At 34.9% G+C, this 16011-nt stretch overlaps 1 protein-coding gene across 1 annotated transcript in view; it reads right to left on the reverse strand.

The window, feature by feature from the left end:
* LOC148956205 (putative imidazolonepropionase) overlaps positions 1–16011 on the reverse strand; it is a 124113-nt gene that overhangs the window by 50638 nt on the left and 57464 nt on the right. Inside the window, exons 4-6 of the mRNA XM_089094495.1 lie at positions 14692–14827; positions 11688–11829; positions 876–1101 (exon numbers count right to left, since the gene is read on the reverse strand). Coding sequence (XP_088950621.1) covers positions 876–1101; positions 11688–11829; positions 14692–14827 — 504 coding nt within the window. The remainder of the gene's footprint in view (positions 1–875; positions 1102–11687; positions 11830–14691; positions 14828–16011) is intronic.

Raw genomic sequence — 16011 nt, forward strand, 5'->3', positions numbered from 1 at the left:
CTTTTGAGCCTTTCGCATTTAAAGCAGTGATTTGGACAGGTCCTCATTTGAGAACCGAGCATAATTAGATTTCTATAATGCATGTTATTCAACAATAGAGTCAATGAGATTCAAATCTTTTTGGATGAAATAGAACAAACAAAAATGGGTTGGATTGTTATTTAGGCGTGTTTAATTAATAAACCAACAGCCAGAGAGGCAAATCGACGTATCTTTTGTACTTTGCTATATTAATTAAACAACTCGTAACATATATTATGATGGATTATCAATCATGTAAACTACTCTTAAATGATTATAACACTTCAGTTAAAATTATTTGAACTTTTTAAGATTGGAAAATGCCGCTAATTTTGAAAATAAAACTGGCCAGCGCCATCTAGTATTCTTGTGAATTTGATCTGTTTTTCGATACCTTCAAATACAGAAGAGGGCGAGAAAAACAAAGTTCTGTTCCATAGCCCAAGATCTAGTTAATTAGATCTATTTGAATCTAGTATCTCATTAAAGTCCTACTTTTTTATTATCTGACTAGAGTATTTCTAAGTAGAAATACTCAACTTAGAATTAGTACTTATCTAAGTAGAGTATTTGAGTAAAATGTTTATCATTTATTAAGTGGGTTTCATGGGTTTTATATTAAGTATTATTATTTACGTAAATGGCTATTAAGAATCTAAGTACAATGTTTAATTTTGTTTAGCTACTGTTTAATATCTTAATTTTTTTTAGTGAAATTATTAGAAACGATACTGTCAGTGCCGCTAGTAATTTTTAATTCCCGTCTTCCCATCTTAAATTGACAAATACCCAGCTTTTACTAGTTTCCCATTCTGTTTGACTTGAAGTACAAATGTAGGTGAACAATAAGCTACCTCAGCCCCACCGATGGGTGCGAGCTCATCTGCATGGAAATTTAGTCTTAAGCCAGTTTTTCTTCCGGCATTTAGGATCGCCCGTGACTCTTCAATTTCAAACACTCCTTTTTCACAAAAAACGTCAATACTGTCCACTGATATTGCTTTCGAATTTCGCAAACGGATTACTTCGGGAAGCTGATTTTCAATTATGTCTTTTGTTGCTTCGCTTGCTGTTTTTCCCCTGAAAGATACAAAGGTTCTTTTGTAAGAAGGCTTATAATTTTAAGCTATAATAATAAAACTACAGAGCTTCTTCAATTGGATAGAAATAAGAAAACACAAGCATAAGATATTCTTTCTTTTACTTAGAGTTAGGTCAAAGATTGGAGTAATTAATGCAAATAGAACAAAAAAAACTATATACACAGAAATTTTGAAAAAATAACGACACACCAATAAAATCTGTGCAGATGCACAGAGACGACGAAAGAGTAAGTTTTTTTTAAAGAAAATTTATTCCTTTCACAATCTTCATTAAGGTTTTTTACAATTGAAAAAATAAAGTCAAAATGAAACCAGAATCATTAAAGTGAAAGATAGGATTTGAGAATGAAATGAGGGGACATATCTAAAAATCCATAGATACGTAAAAAAGAAGGAAAATAGATTTATCTTAAAAAGTTCACTCCTTAATAAGCATCTTGAATATTTCCATAGACAAAAGAGAAAAATCATCAAGCTTAAAAAAAATTTCGTGAATAATAGTAACACGTTTTGTTGTTCTTTCTGTGTACTTTCCCAATGACAAATGCTATACATAAACAATGGGCAATTTCTCAGCTTACACCGAATTTTGTGTGTGTGTATGGGGGGGGGGTGATATCCCCCGAGGCATAATTATTGGGCCCTTCGACTATTCTGGAAAAAATGACTATCCAAAATTTTTAAGTGGATATCTTTGGGGGGAAAGGTGCGTGGGAGTGGTACTGGTATTCGTCCAATCAATTTTGACTCTGAGAGAAGGAACTAGAACTTTCAAGTTCTATTCAGATGAACTACTTCCGAAGCTTTTACGTCAGCTCCTTCCATATGAAGTGCCTCGGTGAAAAATAAAAATAATAGGACATGAACCCATTTCACTCTTTACTTAGGCAGTGCTAATGCATTAACATATCCAACATATCTTCATCTTTTCATCTTCGCCACTTCAGAAATAAGCGGTTCGCCATTTCTGCAATTGATCTTAGCGTTATTTAGCAATAGACTTATTGGCGCTAACTGACTTTTTATTTGCACCTCAAGCAAATTATTTTTAGTGCTTTCAGTCTTTTCACTGTCCTTACATTGGGTTTCCAGCACTAGCTAGCATATAGCAAAACTGACATAACATTGATGTTGAGGAATCTCAGATTTAATAAAACAGAGGATTTTTTCGATGTCCCAGCTGTTTAAGTCTTTCAAAGACGGTATTTATCAGACCTACTCCTCTCTTAACCTTATATTGTACTTCCCTTTTGTATTTGACCCGACTCCCAGGGTATGTAAATTCTTGGACTTGCACTACTCTGTGATTTCTACATGTCCAGTCAAATGCAGCGTTTATAAATTTAGTTTTGTCAATGTTGCTGTTTAACCCAATTCGCTTTGCTTTATCACTTACATTCTCAAGGAAATGATGGAGCCGCTATTTGGCATTTTCCAGGAGTGAAGCGTTATTAACAAATCCAAGGCCTGACAAAAACGTGTTTCCAAGTGTAACTCCCAAGTCAATTGGACTGTTCCCTTGAACAAGAAGCGAGAACAATGATAAACCGTATCCTTGCCACATTTCTGACGTTACAATAAAAAAAAATTATTGCTTCGCAGGTTACGCCAAGATATATCTATAAAAATAACTTAAATAAATACAAAAAACTACAAAAGTAGTTTAATCAAGCAAAAGTACAAGAGCTTTTATAAATATATAGCACCTGGACACTGAACTTCGCTTGGTCTCTCGTACTCGGTGCGCTTATACGCATGTGATTCTCGAATTATACGTTAACACAACTATCGTTTTATTCTTTAATTTTAAATCATAAGGTGGCAAATCAGCAATTTCAATAAAGAAATTCTGGCGTGAACTCAGATCATCCTTTCTGATTGTTCTTCACAGAATCATACATTTTATAAGATTTTGATTCTCCCGGGATTCGTTATGATTCTTGCAGTTGCTTCTCTTCTATCTACATATTTCGTTCCAAGTCCTTTTCTTTTACGATTTGATGTAATCTTCTTTGTTACTTGTCTTCCAATCACAGGTTTCGTTGTCGATCCTTTTCATTTGTAGTTCATGGTGGTGCTTGTTGCCACGTGTCATCCAAATGCAGAACTGGTTGTGATTTATTTTACTGCATCATTGTCTCAAACATTTTTCTATGCCTTTTGCTTTAGCAGCTAAAGTTTAGCTGTTGGGATTCATTAATTATCTTGTATAGCTTCATATGACGTCATAGATACCAAGAAAACTTCTTTTCCAGCTTTTCCCAGTAATTATGTTTTTGCGTTAATTAAGTTGCTATTTAATTCAGTAACAACCAGGCATATTACATGGTATATACCCTGTGAAACATCTAATTAACACATTAACATAATTATTGTGCTATTTTTTAGTTTTAAGTCATAGAGGACAAATCAGCAACTTCAATTGAATTAAGATGTTCTGGCGTGAATTCAGTTCCTCTTTCATGTTTATCCTTCACAGGAACGTAACTTTTACAGGATTTATATTCTCCTGGCAGGCGATTGACAATCTCGACGTTAATTTTACTTAATGTTTTTAGCGACACTTAAAATAATACGTTTCTTCATTCCATCTTAATTTTGACTTGTCTTCTAACAACAAATTTTGTTGTGCAGCCTTTTCGTTTGCAATTAAATGTGATTCTCAGTTTCACCTTTCCCAAGCCTTTTGCTTCTGCTGTTCGGAGTCATTCGTCATCTTACATAATTTCATAAGCGTCCTACATACCAAAAACGACACGATCCCCACTCTGAAAAATAATGCAATTTGCTCTTTAAAAGCACATGAATATGACTTTATTCACATGAAAAAAGTTTTTTTCTAAACTTAAGGTTCTAATCGAATTTTTCCAAACTCAGGGTGCCAATTTCCAAAATAAACATTGTAGAACCGTTTTCTATAAAAAAAAATGTATAAATAAATAAATACACAATTATAGCTTGCTTAAAGAGATTAGACAAGTCCTGGAGGACAGAGGATGGCAGATTGAATGCAAATGGTGCTATATTCTCTATTATCATTTCATGGTATGGATTCTTATAGGGAAGAAGCGCAACATTTTCGTCAGTAACGTTAAATGCTGATTTTGTCGGTTCTTTCTTTTCTGGTGAAGTAGCACTTTAAAAGATCTTTAAATATGTAGTCCAAGGCACCAAAGGGACATTTGTAACATTTGGTTTTCACACAATTTAGGCTTTGGCTACAGGTTACTACATCCCATTGCAACGGTCTCACTTTTCAATTGCCAATTATATCCTAAGGCTTTCTTGTTCTGTAAAGTAGAACAAGATGTAAAGTAGTATTCATTACAGTCAGCGAGTTTTACCCATTAATTAGAGAAGACCCCTATAAAACGTTACTCTTTTATAATTACCCGGAAAAAAAAGTTGCACGAGTTTCAGCTTAAGGCTAAAAAGCTTTCAATTCAACTCTTAAATATTCACAAATTTTCGTAGCGAAAAAAAAAATTAAAAGCTTTTTTTGCTCTCTGTATATTCTCTTAAATAATGAAATTGCTAGATGATTTCTATCAGGTTCCGAACCTCCTGTCCTCTATTATAACTGTTGTGGTGAGAAGAGGCTGGGAGGAGATATTGAATACAATTAATTCATGACCTAGGCTATAATGCAAGATTGCTATGGGAGAATTCTGAATCTAAAATGGTGTTAAAAATAAAGGTTTTTTAGGGTTCCAAAACCCCTACTGAAATCTGAAAACTTACGTACAAGTGGTTACTATTCAAGCACAAAAATGATAATAATATGGCAAAATCTCCCTGACATATAAGTTGGAAATGTTAAGGCACATAATTCTGGCCCCCATCCAATTTGAAATACAACATTAGAAACATTTTAACTCTTAATTTTAGATTGTCTACTTTTTTGCCGGCTATATTCACTAACGTTTCTCTATATAATAACAAATCCAAACCAGGCAAGATTTTCAATTTGTCGTATTTTCAACGTAATATCTTCAATTGGGTTTTCTCCAAGACCACATTGCCTTTTTATGACGAACAAATAAACGTTCAAATGGGCATAAGTCTATTTATTATTTAGTGAAAACAGATACAAAAGTCTGGATATTTCGACCACATATACATCGGTCGTCATTAGCAGAAAAATTTAAGTATTAAAATTAAAGCTAATATATTCATACAGAACAAAATATTAACTTTCGGTTCATTCACTAAATTTTTCTGAGAGAGTTAAAAAACATTGGGTTCATCCAAACTCAGGACTTTGTAACTGTTATTCACGTAAGCTACAAAATAAGTATTTAAGACAGAAAATACACTCGTATTTGGCCTGATTCTGAGGAAGGGGGCGTTGCATTCTTCAACATATTCCCTTCCTATTTTGTTTTTGTATGCGCAAAGTTGCATATTTTTTTTTAAATGCTAACCAGATTAATAAAACATTAAATATTCGTTTGAAAGGATTTTTTCAAGCTCATAAAACTTCTGTTGCAAAAACCTCGATTGCACGGAGTGTCACAGCTAGGCTGCCAAATATAGTTACTTAATAAATAGCCAAAGAAGGAGATTCAAAAGTCACATTTTTGTATTAAGCATATCCATAAGCCGTTATATAATGAATTTCAGCTATTTCATACCTTACTTTTTGTCACCCCCTTTTTTCCGATTCTACTTCTGCTCATAAGACAGACAGTGTACAACTGCTGGACAAAAAGCCAGATTAAGAAACTTGAGCGAGGACTCACACTAAAGCAAACATGAAAAGGTTTGGCCTTGAAAGATATGTCTCTGTTCTAGGGACTTATCTAGCATGTTGATTTTGACACCTACACAAGCCCTAGTGGATCATTTCATCTTGATCTATTCTTTACAGACCATCCAGACTTTTTTGGGCTGAATGTTCATACTGTGACACCGTAGCTGTTATAGCCCAATGTAGCCTTTGCATTCTACCACCGATCAAGAATTAGGGGGCTGTTTCGATAACACAGTAGATGACATGAAGGCACTCATTGGAAGACGTTTGCTGTCCAGAATTGGAAAGCCTTCCTCTAGGAAGGTCCGGAAGAGGCCACGAGACTGCGATCTGAGAATCTCAGGGAAAGACTGGAGCTCCTGTTAAGGGTTTTTCCGAGATTTCAAATCTTTATTGACAGTAAGAAAATCCCTGATATCCCTCATCGCAAAGATACCGCCTTAAACTTTGTCAACTACTCTTATCAAAAAGTCATTGGATTTCATAGCACCTTGACATAACCAATTCTTCAGGTGCTGTTCCAAGGCACTGTAGTGCCAAGTAAGCCGACCTTCTCTTTTTGCTCTTCTGGCTCTGCTTTTGCTCTGGATCCTTTCCATGAGTGTGAAGAACGACCAAAAGCAATTCTCGCTCTAAATCCAGACAACTCACCCCATATGAACTCATCTAGGTGGAAGAATCTCCTTTCTTGCACTTGTGATGTCTCTGATTGCATGTCCAATAAAACTGTTTGCAAATACCTGGAGCGAAATAAACAGATCAGTAACAGCATTATAGACCCCGCACGAAAAGTTTCACATTTGACGGCAATAATACCCAGCATCAGGGATAGGCTGAACGTCTAAACCAATGGTATGATATTAGGATACTAATTTGGTATTACAAAAGCTTTCGATAGAATCTGACATAAATGCCTGATGAAAAACTTCAAGCGCTTGAAAATTGCGATTATCTACTTGAGGCTATTAAGAGATCTCTAATAAGTCATACTCTCCGTGTAGTCCTTGATTGTTTTACTCTCAGTAACTAATTATTAATAATGGGACTCCTCAAAATGTTATTCTTGGGGCTAAACTATTCTTGTTGTCCATCAACGAAATAAGGGACAACTTCTTTAAAACCCCAAGGCGTCTTACCGACGATACTACTGTCCCGGCATCTACCACAAACGGGTCGTCTACACGGTTCATATATCATAAACTTTATGACCCTCAACGAGCTCTCCTGTTCCTATAGTTGGATCTGCTCCAGAGAGAAAAGTTGTCTGACGTCTGAATGTTCAACTTAAATACAGCAACGATGACAGAACTGCTAAACACCAATCAAAGGTGCTCTGTTGACATCCCGAAGTTATCGTCAAGAGTGAAGGCATGAAGAGGGTTGGAAAAATTCATTTTTGGAATCCAGTTCCACCCAAACCTCTCTTGGGGCTTGTATCTCAATATAGTTCCTCCTCTGGGAGAGAATTGGGCTTTTACTTCGATCTAAGAATATCTTACCATCCAGCTCAATTAGGCCAGCATAAATTACTGCTTTTTGTTGAGGCTTCTAAAACACTTCTGGCACAGCTCCAGAAATTTCTAAATAGAGCGTCAGACAGAATACAGACAGGATACTCTTACAACCCTTAACTGAGAGATTTGAAATGGCGTCACTGGCGTCACATTCAGTACCTTTAGTGCCTTTAGTTTGCTGAGTTAGTATGACAAACACGTAAAACACTGATGTGATAAGATTATTTGGAAGAGGAGACAGCCAGCACTACTTACTTGAAGAAAAACTTCGTAAGACGCCCTACCTCTGTTTGGAATGGTCTCCCGATTCATGAAAACCCTTTTATTGATTCCTTTAAAAGAAAGTTCAACAGACACAGCTCTAGGGAGAATATCTAGGTACATGGTTGCTTATTGACATATCAGGCCTTGTGTTTTTAGCAGTCAGGGACTGTGAAAACTGTCATACAAAAAGCGCTAGTATTCACTAAAAATAAAATAACCAACTCCCATCGTTTAACAATACATTATATTTTACTTTCGTTTATTTTCTACTACGTGATACTATTCTGCATTATATAGCGAGACAATGTGTATTTTTGACTTTGATATCGTGGTAGTCATCTGTTCTTATACATTACTTATATGGTTATGGTTATGGTTATTATGGTATTTATATGGTTAATATAAATCTTTATGGCCTGAGGTTGCCTAATGGGTAAGTTTTTGGAAGGACGACCTTTTTCCTAATCTGTATTTGGTTTTTAAATGTGCAGGATTTGCTAACAAATCCTTTTGTTGTTTTCGCGAAGTCCTTTTGTGTGATCAACATCTGTCATGCTAAAACGGATATCGGGATAAATCAAAATTAGAATTAATAAATTGATTAAATCCATTAATCGGTTAAAAAAATTAGCGGTCATATAAAAAGGCGCGTACACAAAGTGGCGCCATTGGATCCGTGCCCCTTCCCCCTAACAAAAAATCTGTTTTTGTATATTTTCTTAGATATAATTCTACATTTTCCACATAACTTGCAGGCTCTGCGGCGTTAACCAAAATAGCATCTTCAAAATAGGAGCCCGAATCCCTCTCCCAAAATAAATCACAAACTTCTCCACTTTTACTCGCCAAGTTCACCTCTTTAAAGAAAAATGATAACTCGCTATTTTAGGATAGATTTGGCTCTTTGGCTTAAGCGATCTACGATTTATACTGATTTATAAATAAAGGTGAAACATGCACAAATTAAATAAAAGATACTTGTTTTCCCACTTAGAGTAAAGATTGAGATTGAAAATTAAAACTGCAGATATTCAAAATAAAATTTAGGACTGAATACCCAAAAATATTCACCCATAATGTAATAAAATTGTGTGCTTTACTGAAAACACAAATAACATATAAAGTCTACATCCAACCGTTCAGGATTAAATGTCAAATACTAGACATGCATGTCAAATACAAAATATAGCTTGATATTTGTCTTTTAAAACCCTCAAAAGTTTAGCACGTTGGTCATTTTTCTCAACCTCTATTTCGTCATTCATGACATTCATAAAACTAAGTAGTTTCAGATCTAAATTCTAGTTTGTATTTTATCCAAATTTTCCACAAAATTTTCTTTTTCGGCAAGAACAATCGTTAAACCCTGAAAAGTAAAGAAAAAATCTTGACTCTGAGAAGTTATTAAATAAAAAAAAACAAGTTTTTTAAACTGAAAGTAAGGAGCGACATTAAAACTTAAAACGAACAGAAATTATTCCGTATATGAAAGGGACTGTCCCCTCCTCAACGCTTCGCTCTTTACGCTAGTTTTTTATTGTTTTAAAAAATAAAGTTGTGAGACAGAGTCAAACTTTAGCGTAAAGAGTGAGGCGTTGAGGAGGGGACAGCTCCTTTCATATATGGAATAATTTCCGTTCGTTTTAAGTTTTAATGTCACTCCTTACTTTCAGTTTAAAAAACTTGTTTTTTTAATTTAATTTCTGATCGTTTTTTAGTTAATTCAGCTTTTATTTTGGCTCACCGTCATTGAATAAGTAAACAAAAATTGCATAAAAATTTTACTATTCTTTTGCTAAATGGATGTCTCTAAATTTGGTTATGACTTAATTTACAAATTAACTTACGTAACTAACTTCTATATTCGTATATTTTTCTTCTGGCAAAAAATACAAAGTTGCAGATATTTGCAGATATGACCTTGAAACCTATGTAATAGGGTTTTCTGATACGCTGAATCTGACGGTGTGATTTTCATTAAAATTCTTTCACTTGTAGGGGATGTTTCCCCCCTCTTTAAAAATCGGGTAAATTTTCTCAGGCTCGTAGCCTTTGATGAGTAATACTAAACTTAATAAAATTTATATATTTAGAATCAGCATTATAAACACATTCTTTTGATACATTTATTGACATCAAAATTCCGTTTTTAAAAGTTTCGATTACTATTGAGCCGTATCGCTTGTTTTTTTTATTGTTTTTTTTATTACGTATATATTATTACGTATATGAAAGGGTTCTCCCCTTAGTCAATACCACGCTCTTTACGTTAAAAGTTAAAAAAAAATTTGATTCACAAACCGCTGAATCACAAAGGCCGTTTAATTAGAAAAGATAGCTCTTTTGAAAGCACTGAAAAAAAATGTAGCGTAAAGAGCGAGGTATTGACTTGGGGGAGAACCCCCTCACATACGTTATAATTTCTGCTTTTTTTAAGTTTTAATGTTGCTTCTTACTTTCAGTTGAAAAAACTTGTTTTTTTTAGTTAATTTCTGATCGTTTTTTAAATAATGCTTGGAAATCCGGCGCCCCCTTCATAGAAATGTCCCTTACCCCAGAGAAACATCCTCCACGGAAAGATTCTCCAGAGTAAACCCCTCCTCTAGCCCCCCCCCTCCAGAAAAAAATCTTTCCTGAAAATGTCTGTATACTTCCCAATAACCAATAAATAATGCTGGCAAGTCCGGCACCCCCTTCATGGCAATTTCCCTTCCCCCATGAAAACTTTCTTCATGGACAGATCCTCCAACATAACCCCCGACCCCCCCCCCCCCCCCCCACTACCAGAAAAAAAACCTCCTGAAAACTTCTGTATACTTCCCAATAACCAATACTATATGTTAACATTGGGTAAAGTTCATAGCTTTTAGCCCTACTCCTGGGGACTTCGGGGGACTAAGTCATCCTAAAAGACATATTTATCATATTTTCGACCATGCTGAACAAAATGGATATCTCAAAATTTCGATAAGGTGACTTTGGGAAAAAAATAAGCGTGGGAGGGGGCCTAGTTGCCATCCATTTTTTTTGTCACTTAAAATGGGCCCTAGAACTTTTAATTTCAGTTCCAATGAGCCCTCCCACGATTTTCTAGGACCACTGGGTCGATACGATCACCCCTGGGGAAAAAAAAATAAAATAAACACGCACCCGTGATCTTTCTTCTGGCAAAAACTGCAAAATTCCACATTTTTGTAGATAGGAGCTTGAAACCTCTACAGTAGGGTTCTCTGATACGCTGAATATGATGGTGTGATTTTAGTTAAGGTTCTATAGCTTTTAGGGGGTCTTTCCCCCTTTTTTCGAAAATCTGGCAAATTTTCTCAGGCACGTAACTTTTGATGGGTAGCACTAAACTTGATGAAAGTTATATACTTGAAATCAGCATTGAAATCTGATTCTTTTGATGTATCTATTAGTATCAAAAACCCGTTTTTTAGAGTTTCGGTTACCATTGAGCCGGGTCGCTCCTTACTTACAGTTCGTTACCACGAACTGTTTGAAACCCTTACAATTTAAACATACCTGGTTGCTGTGTTCAGTTATGTATGAACGAATTTATGACGGAAGACACTAGCAAGAAAACAACACAGAGAGTCAAAAGTTGTAAGGCAAATACATAATTGTATGAGCACTTTTGTAAGAACCTAAGCGTGTCATGGAGGGAGAAGACAAGCTAAATAATCCCTTCCTTTGCGCACTTCCCGGGTCATGTTTCTCTTAATCTTTAGTTATTCATTTCCTCTGAAATTTCAGGGCGTAAAAAATTTCAGCCGTAATGTTCTCTGTTTTCACTAAAGCGTGCAATCTATTACAACAGGAAAGACAAATTTTATATGGGACAATACACATTTTTACTAAGTGATTTCTGTGTCTTTTAAGAACAAATCTAGCTCTTTGTTCCAGTAAAAAAAAACAAGTAAAGTTTTTTTTTTAACATATTATCAACCAATAAGATCTGTCCTCGGAGAGCAATTGAGTACAAAAGCTTTTGTAAAGGAGTTTGAAGAGATTGTTTAAAAAAACACTTACTTTGGGACAGCATGAGCACCACAGAATGTACTAGAAATTGAGAGAGGAAGGCAGTTCTTGGCTTTCTCAATGACTTTCAACATTTTTATTTCAGTTTCAAGTTCAAGGCCATATCCAGATTTTGCCTCAACTAAAACTGTCCCTAGAAGAACAAATTCAAGTTAATTTTAATGAAAAAAAGTTTTCAGATGAAAGAAAAAGAGGAAAATAGAGAGTGTCAGCTTTGATGCATTTTCGGGATTGCCCTCTGCTCACTCTGGCCTTTGGCACTTGCAAATATAGCTTGACGTTCCTCCAGTCACTATACTCTCTACAGTCGGCATAAGCCCTCGCAAACTTCTTATCATGATGTTACATTTCCAATTTTTTTGTAATTATCATTGTCATTTTTGTTGCTTATGAGCATTCTCTTGGGTTCAGTACTATTTTTCAATAATTTTCATATTTCTCATTTGATTTGTTTACTTTAATTTTCAGTTTACATGCTGTCATACAGAACTGGTTTAATAAATAGATATAATAGCCAATAAACTTGCTTCTCCATCTCTTTGTTTGTTTCATATTGGTTCCTGAAACTAAAAAAAAGGGAACTGAGAGAATAAACATAATGTTGCTATCAATGTTGCGTCAAACATCAAGTCACAAAAGAAGACACTTCGTCACATAGTGGAGTAAAACCCCTTGACCTTAAGTAAATTCTTACGCTCAGTGAAACATTTTTTCATAGAATATACATTCAACGATTGCGTAATGTAGAATGCTAGACACACCTTTTCCGGCCTTCAAGAGGTAAGTAAAACTTAATATTATTTACGAATTCAGATTTGAGTGAATATTTAAGAAGAATAAATTGATTATATTAGCCAAAGCCTCTGCATTTTGGAAAAGAATGCATTCGAAAAAAACTGTTATTTATTATTGCTACTACTGCTAACAACTCACTACAGGACCAAGTCATCTGAGGTCAATACAGCTGCGCAAACTCCTTCTCAACGCCAATCAATTCAAAGCTTCACTCTTAAGCCTCTCCGACAAGGTTCTGATTTCCTCCAAATCCTTCTTTGTGACCTTTCCCTACCCCCCCCTCCTTTCATCCCAATTGGGGAAGACCTGCTATACGTTTTGCTCCAGGTGAATGGCCAAAAAGCACAATATTCAGTGATCTGTCATCCTTCTCAGACGAAAAGTCAGATCTTTGCTGTAGCCTACTTATAAAACTATGCACCAGAGAGGACCTTCACCCAAAAAACCATGGATAAGCACCTCAATATTAAAATCTATTCATGAAAAAAATCGACTCTACAAGATATGAATGAGGAACACTCCGGATCATAATATAGAGCGCTTCAAAACCTATATAAATTTGCCAACTAACATTCGCAGAATAATTGAAAAAATCTATTGTTAAATTTTGATTTAAGAAATTGAACTACCTTCAAACTACGTGGAATTTAATAAAGGGAAAAATCGGAACTAAAAATAAAGCAACACACCTAGAATTAATCATAAATGAAAGTGGTGCTGAACTGAAACAAAAGAGTAGTATTGCTGAACATTTCTGTCACTATTTTTCCAATATTAGCCCACATATTACAACTGATTAAAATATTGTATCATTCTCTTATTGAATCCTATCTTAAATATTACCCTATAATGTACCTCAACATGCTTGCGGTTCACTTACAACCCCAGCCGATAATCCAGAATAAGGTAGTAAGAATTCTTAGCTCTTTTATTCCTCATCCTTCAAAACTACATCAATCAGAAACCCATACCTTCTTTTTATCTCTGGATATGCTTGAACTCAAATAACTAAAAGAATTACAAACAGCAATGTGGTTTTTTGTCATTCAATCTCCAAAAACCTATTTCCGTGATAAGGCTATTGCCGGGGTTCCTTTTTTTCTTTCCATGTTCGTTCCAAGAAGCTTCATCTTCCTCTATTCAACTCAGATTGGGCTAGATTTCCATTAGGTTACCAGATCCCCTATATTGCAAATACATTTAACCTGGCTGAAGTGAATCCTAAGAATCATTTATCAATAAAAAAAATTATTGTGAAGATTACTTCTCGTCAAGTTGTGGGGACTAACGAATGTTATATTCATTTTGAATATTGGTTTTTAGCTTATACTCGCGCTGGGCTGGCCTCTACTCTTTTTTCTCTGTTCTTTCGTTTTCTTTTTTTCCCTTTTGCTTCTTATTTTCTTGATCTGTTGTTATTTTTGTCTGAAGATGTTTTACTAGGAAGAGTTAATTTTATCTAAATGTTCAGTGTATTAACATAAAACATCGAGCAATGCTCTTTGTTAGCTAAAGTAGACATTTTGTTAAAACTATTGTATTAATAAAGTTTAATAATACTATTAACTATTTATTAATAGTTAAATAATATGTCCTAGCCATGGATAGGACACAAAACGTGTCCTAGTCACGTCAAACTTTCTTTCATTAAGCCTAAGAGCATTAATGGCTTCTTAGGGCATTAAGCCCTAAGAAGTGGGCTTAAGCCCTAAGAAGCCCCACTTCTTAGGGCATTAAGCCCTAAGAAGTGGGATTGAACTATATTTTTCACACTGCTTGATGTTTGAAATACGGCAAATCAAACGGGTACCTAGTATTATCCGAGATAATTCTCTAGAAAAAATTTATCAAATCTATTCTGGATGAAACATAACTAGTGATCAGGCAGAGCTACACAAATGTGAATATATTTCAATCACCACAACCCCACGAACTTGAAATTATACCAGAGTGCACTATTCCTGAGAATACTTTTCGTAGCAACTTATTTCTGTAGAAAATCGTTTGCTAAAATGTCCCCCACGGGTAGATGAGTACTTTAATGCACATTAAGTTTGAACATTTCTTTTTTCAGTAGATTTTTTTTGGAATGGCTTGACCAATTTTTTAATTTCCTTGAGAATGTTCAGTGGAACGTTTACCTTGTTATTGCGAACAAATATTTTCTCTTTTGTTCATTTTTTAAATAAATTGAGCGTACCATTTCTCATCATTTTTCGAAGTCTCTCATTGAGCAGGAGAAAAAGTTCCTCTTCAGAAGCATCTCTTGTTTTATCTACAGTAAAATGAATTCCACCTCCGGCCGCGTGAACTTCCATGTACGTGGCTCCAGACATCTGAAAAAATTAGAATTCAGGTCAAAGATATTTCAGAAATAATAGGAAATTATTTTGGTGACATTTTCTGCATGAGCAGCTTTGAAATTCTTTCAGAATGGGATAGATATCGGAAAATAACCCATTGGTCTTATTGGGAATTTCCAAATGGAAAGGTAATTAGCTTATGGGAGTTATGTTAATCACTAAAAAGAACTTTGTTCTTCAACCTGTCAAAAATTTTCTAGAATGTATGGTAAGAAGGAAATTGGAAATAGATAAATAGAAAAGTATTAACAAATGTGTTTAAGGTAGGATCAACTACATGGGTAGCGACTTTAATATGTACCCACTATAGAGTCGGTTTAAAGGCAACATAGACCTTCAGCTCTTTCTAATTGGCTTTCAACTGGCATGAGAGTGTGATTGGACACCTTTGACTCTTTAAAACAGGCTTTCACATTATTGAGAAGCTTAGATCTCCAGTCCTTGGGAATCAGTCACTTGGTTTTATAAAGTATAGGTCTCGTAATTAGGCCTTAAAATCAGCTGACTTCCTTAAAATCAAGACACAAGGATTTCCATTAGTCCCAAGCCGTCACGATGTTAAAATCAACGCCTTATTCTAAGTTGTGTTTATTTTTATATTTTTAGTCATACTTTTCGAGATTTGAATCCTATTTCTTTTCTGATGGTTTACTCTACCAAGTGCGACACCTAGATCTAGCAGTTTCAAAATGGCTCCCTTCTAAAATCTTGTTTTAAAATTTGTTCAGAATAACTCAGCAATGCTTTCTCTTTTTCCACCATCAGCTCTTGAGTTACGATATGCTTCAACAAGGGAACAATTGCGAAAACTATTAAGTAAATCTGATCTTTTTTTACAGTAAAAAAAAAATTCAGGTATATGACAAAAAAGATTTGAAGAAAAGAACGGATAACGTTTAATATTATGGAAAGCGGGTAAGCAGTGAATGAGGAAACGAAATATTCCGTCCGGATATTTTATTCTGTAGTCTTTCTTGCACAAAAAACCTCACCCTTGCTTTCCTGCACTATATAGATAATTAGCAGTAAGTTTACCGCAGATCATTTCTGGTCTTCATTCTTGGTGCGAACAAAAAACTCCTCCCACTTCTTCCTGCATTAACGTGTTAATATGTATGCGTCAATCAATGAGAAATGGTTCGAAATTGTATTATTGA

The sequence above is a fragment of the Artemia sp. Qi Xiang Cuo genome, chromosome 1, assembly GCF_049724085.1.
Source record: "Artemia sp. Qi Xiang Cuo chromosome 1, ASM4972408v1, whole genome shotgun sequence".
Taxonomy (NCBI): Eukaryota; Metazoa; Arthropoda; class Branchiopoda; order Anostraca; family Artemiidae; genus Artemia; species Artemia sp. Qi Xiang Cuo.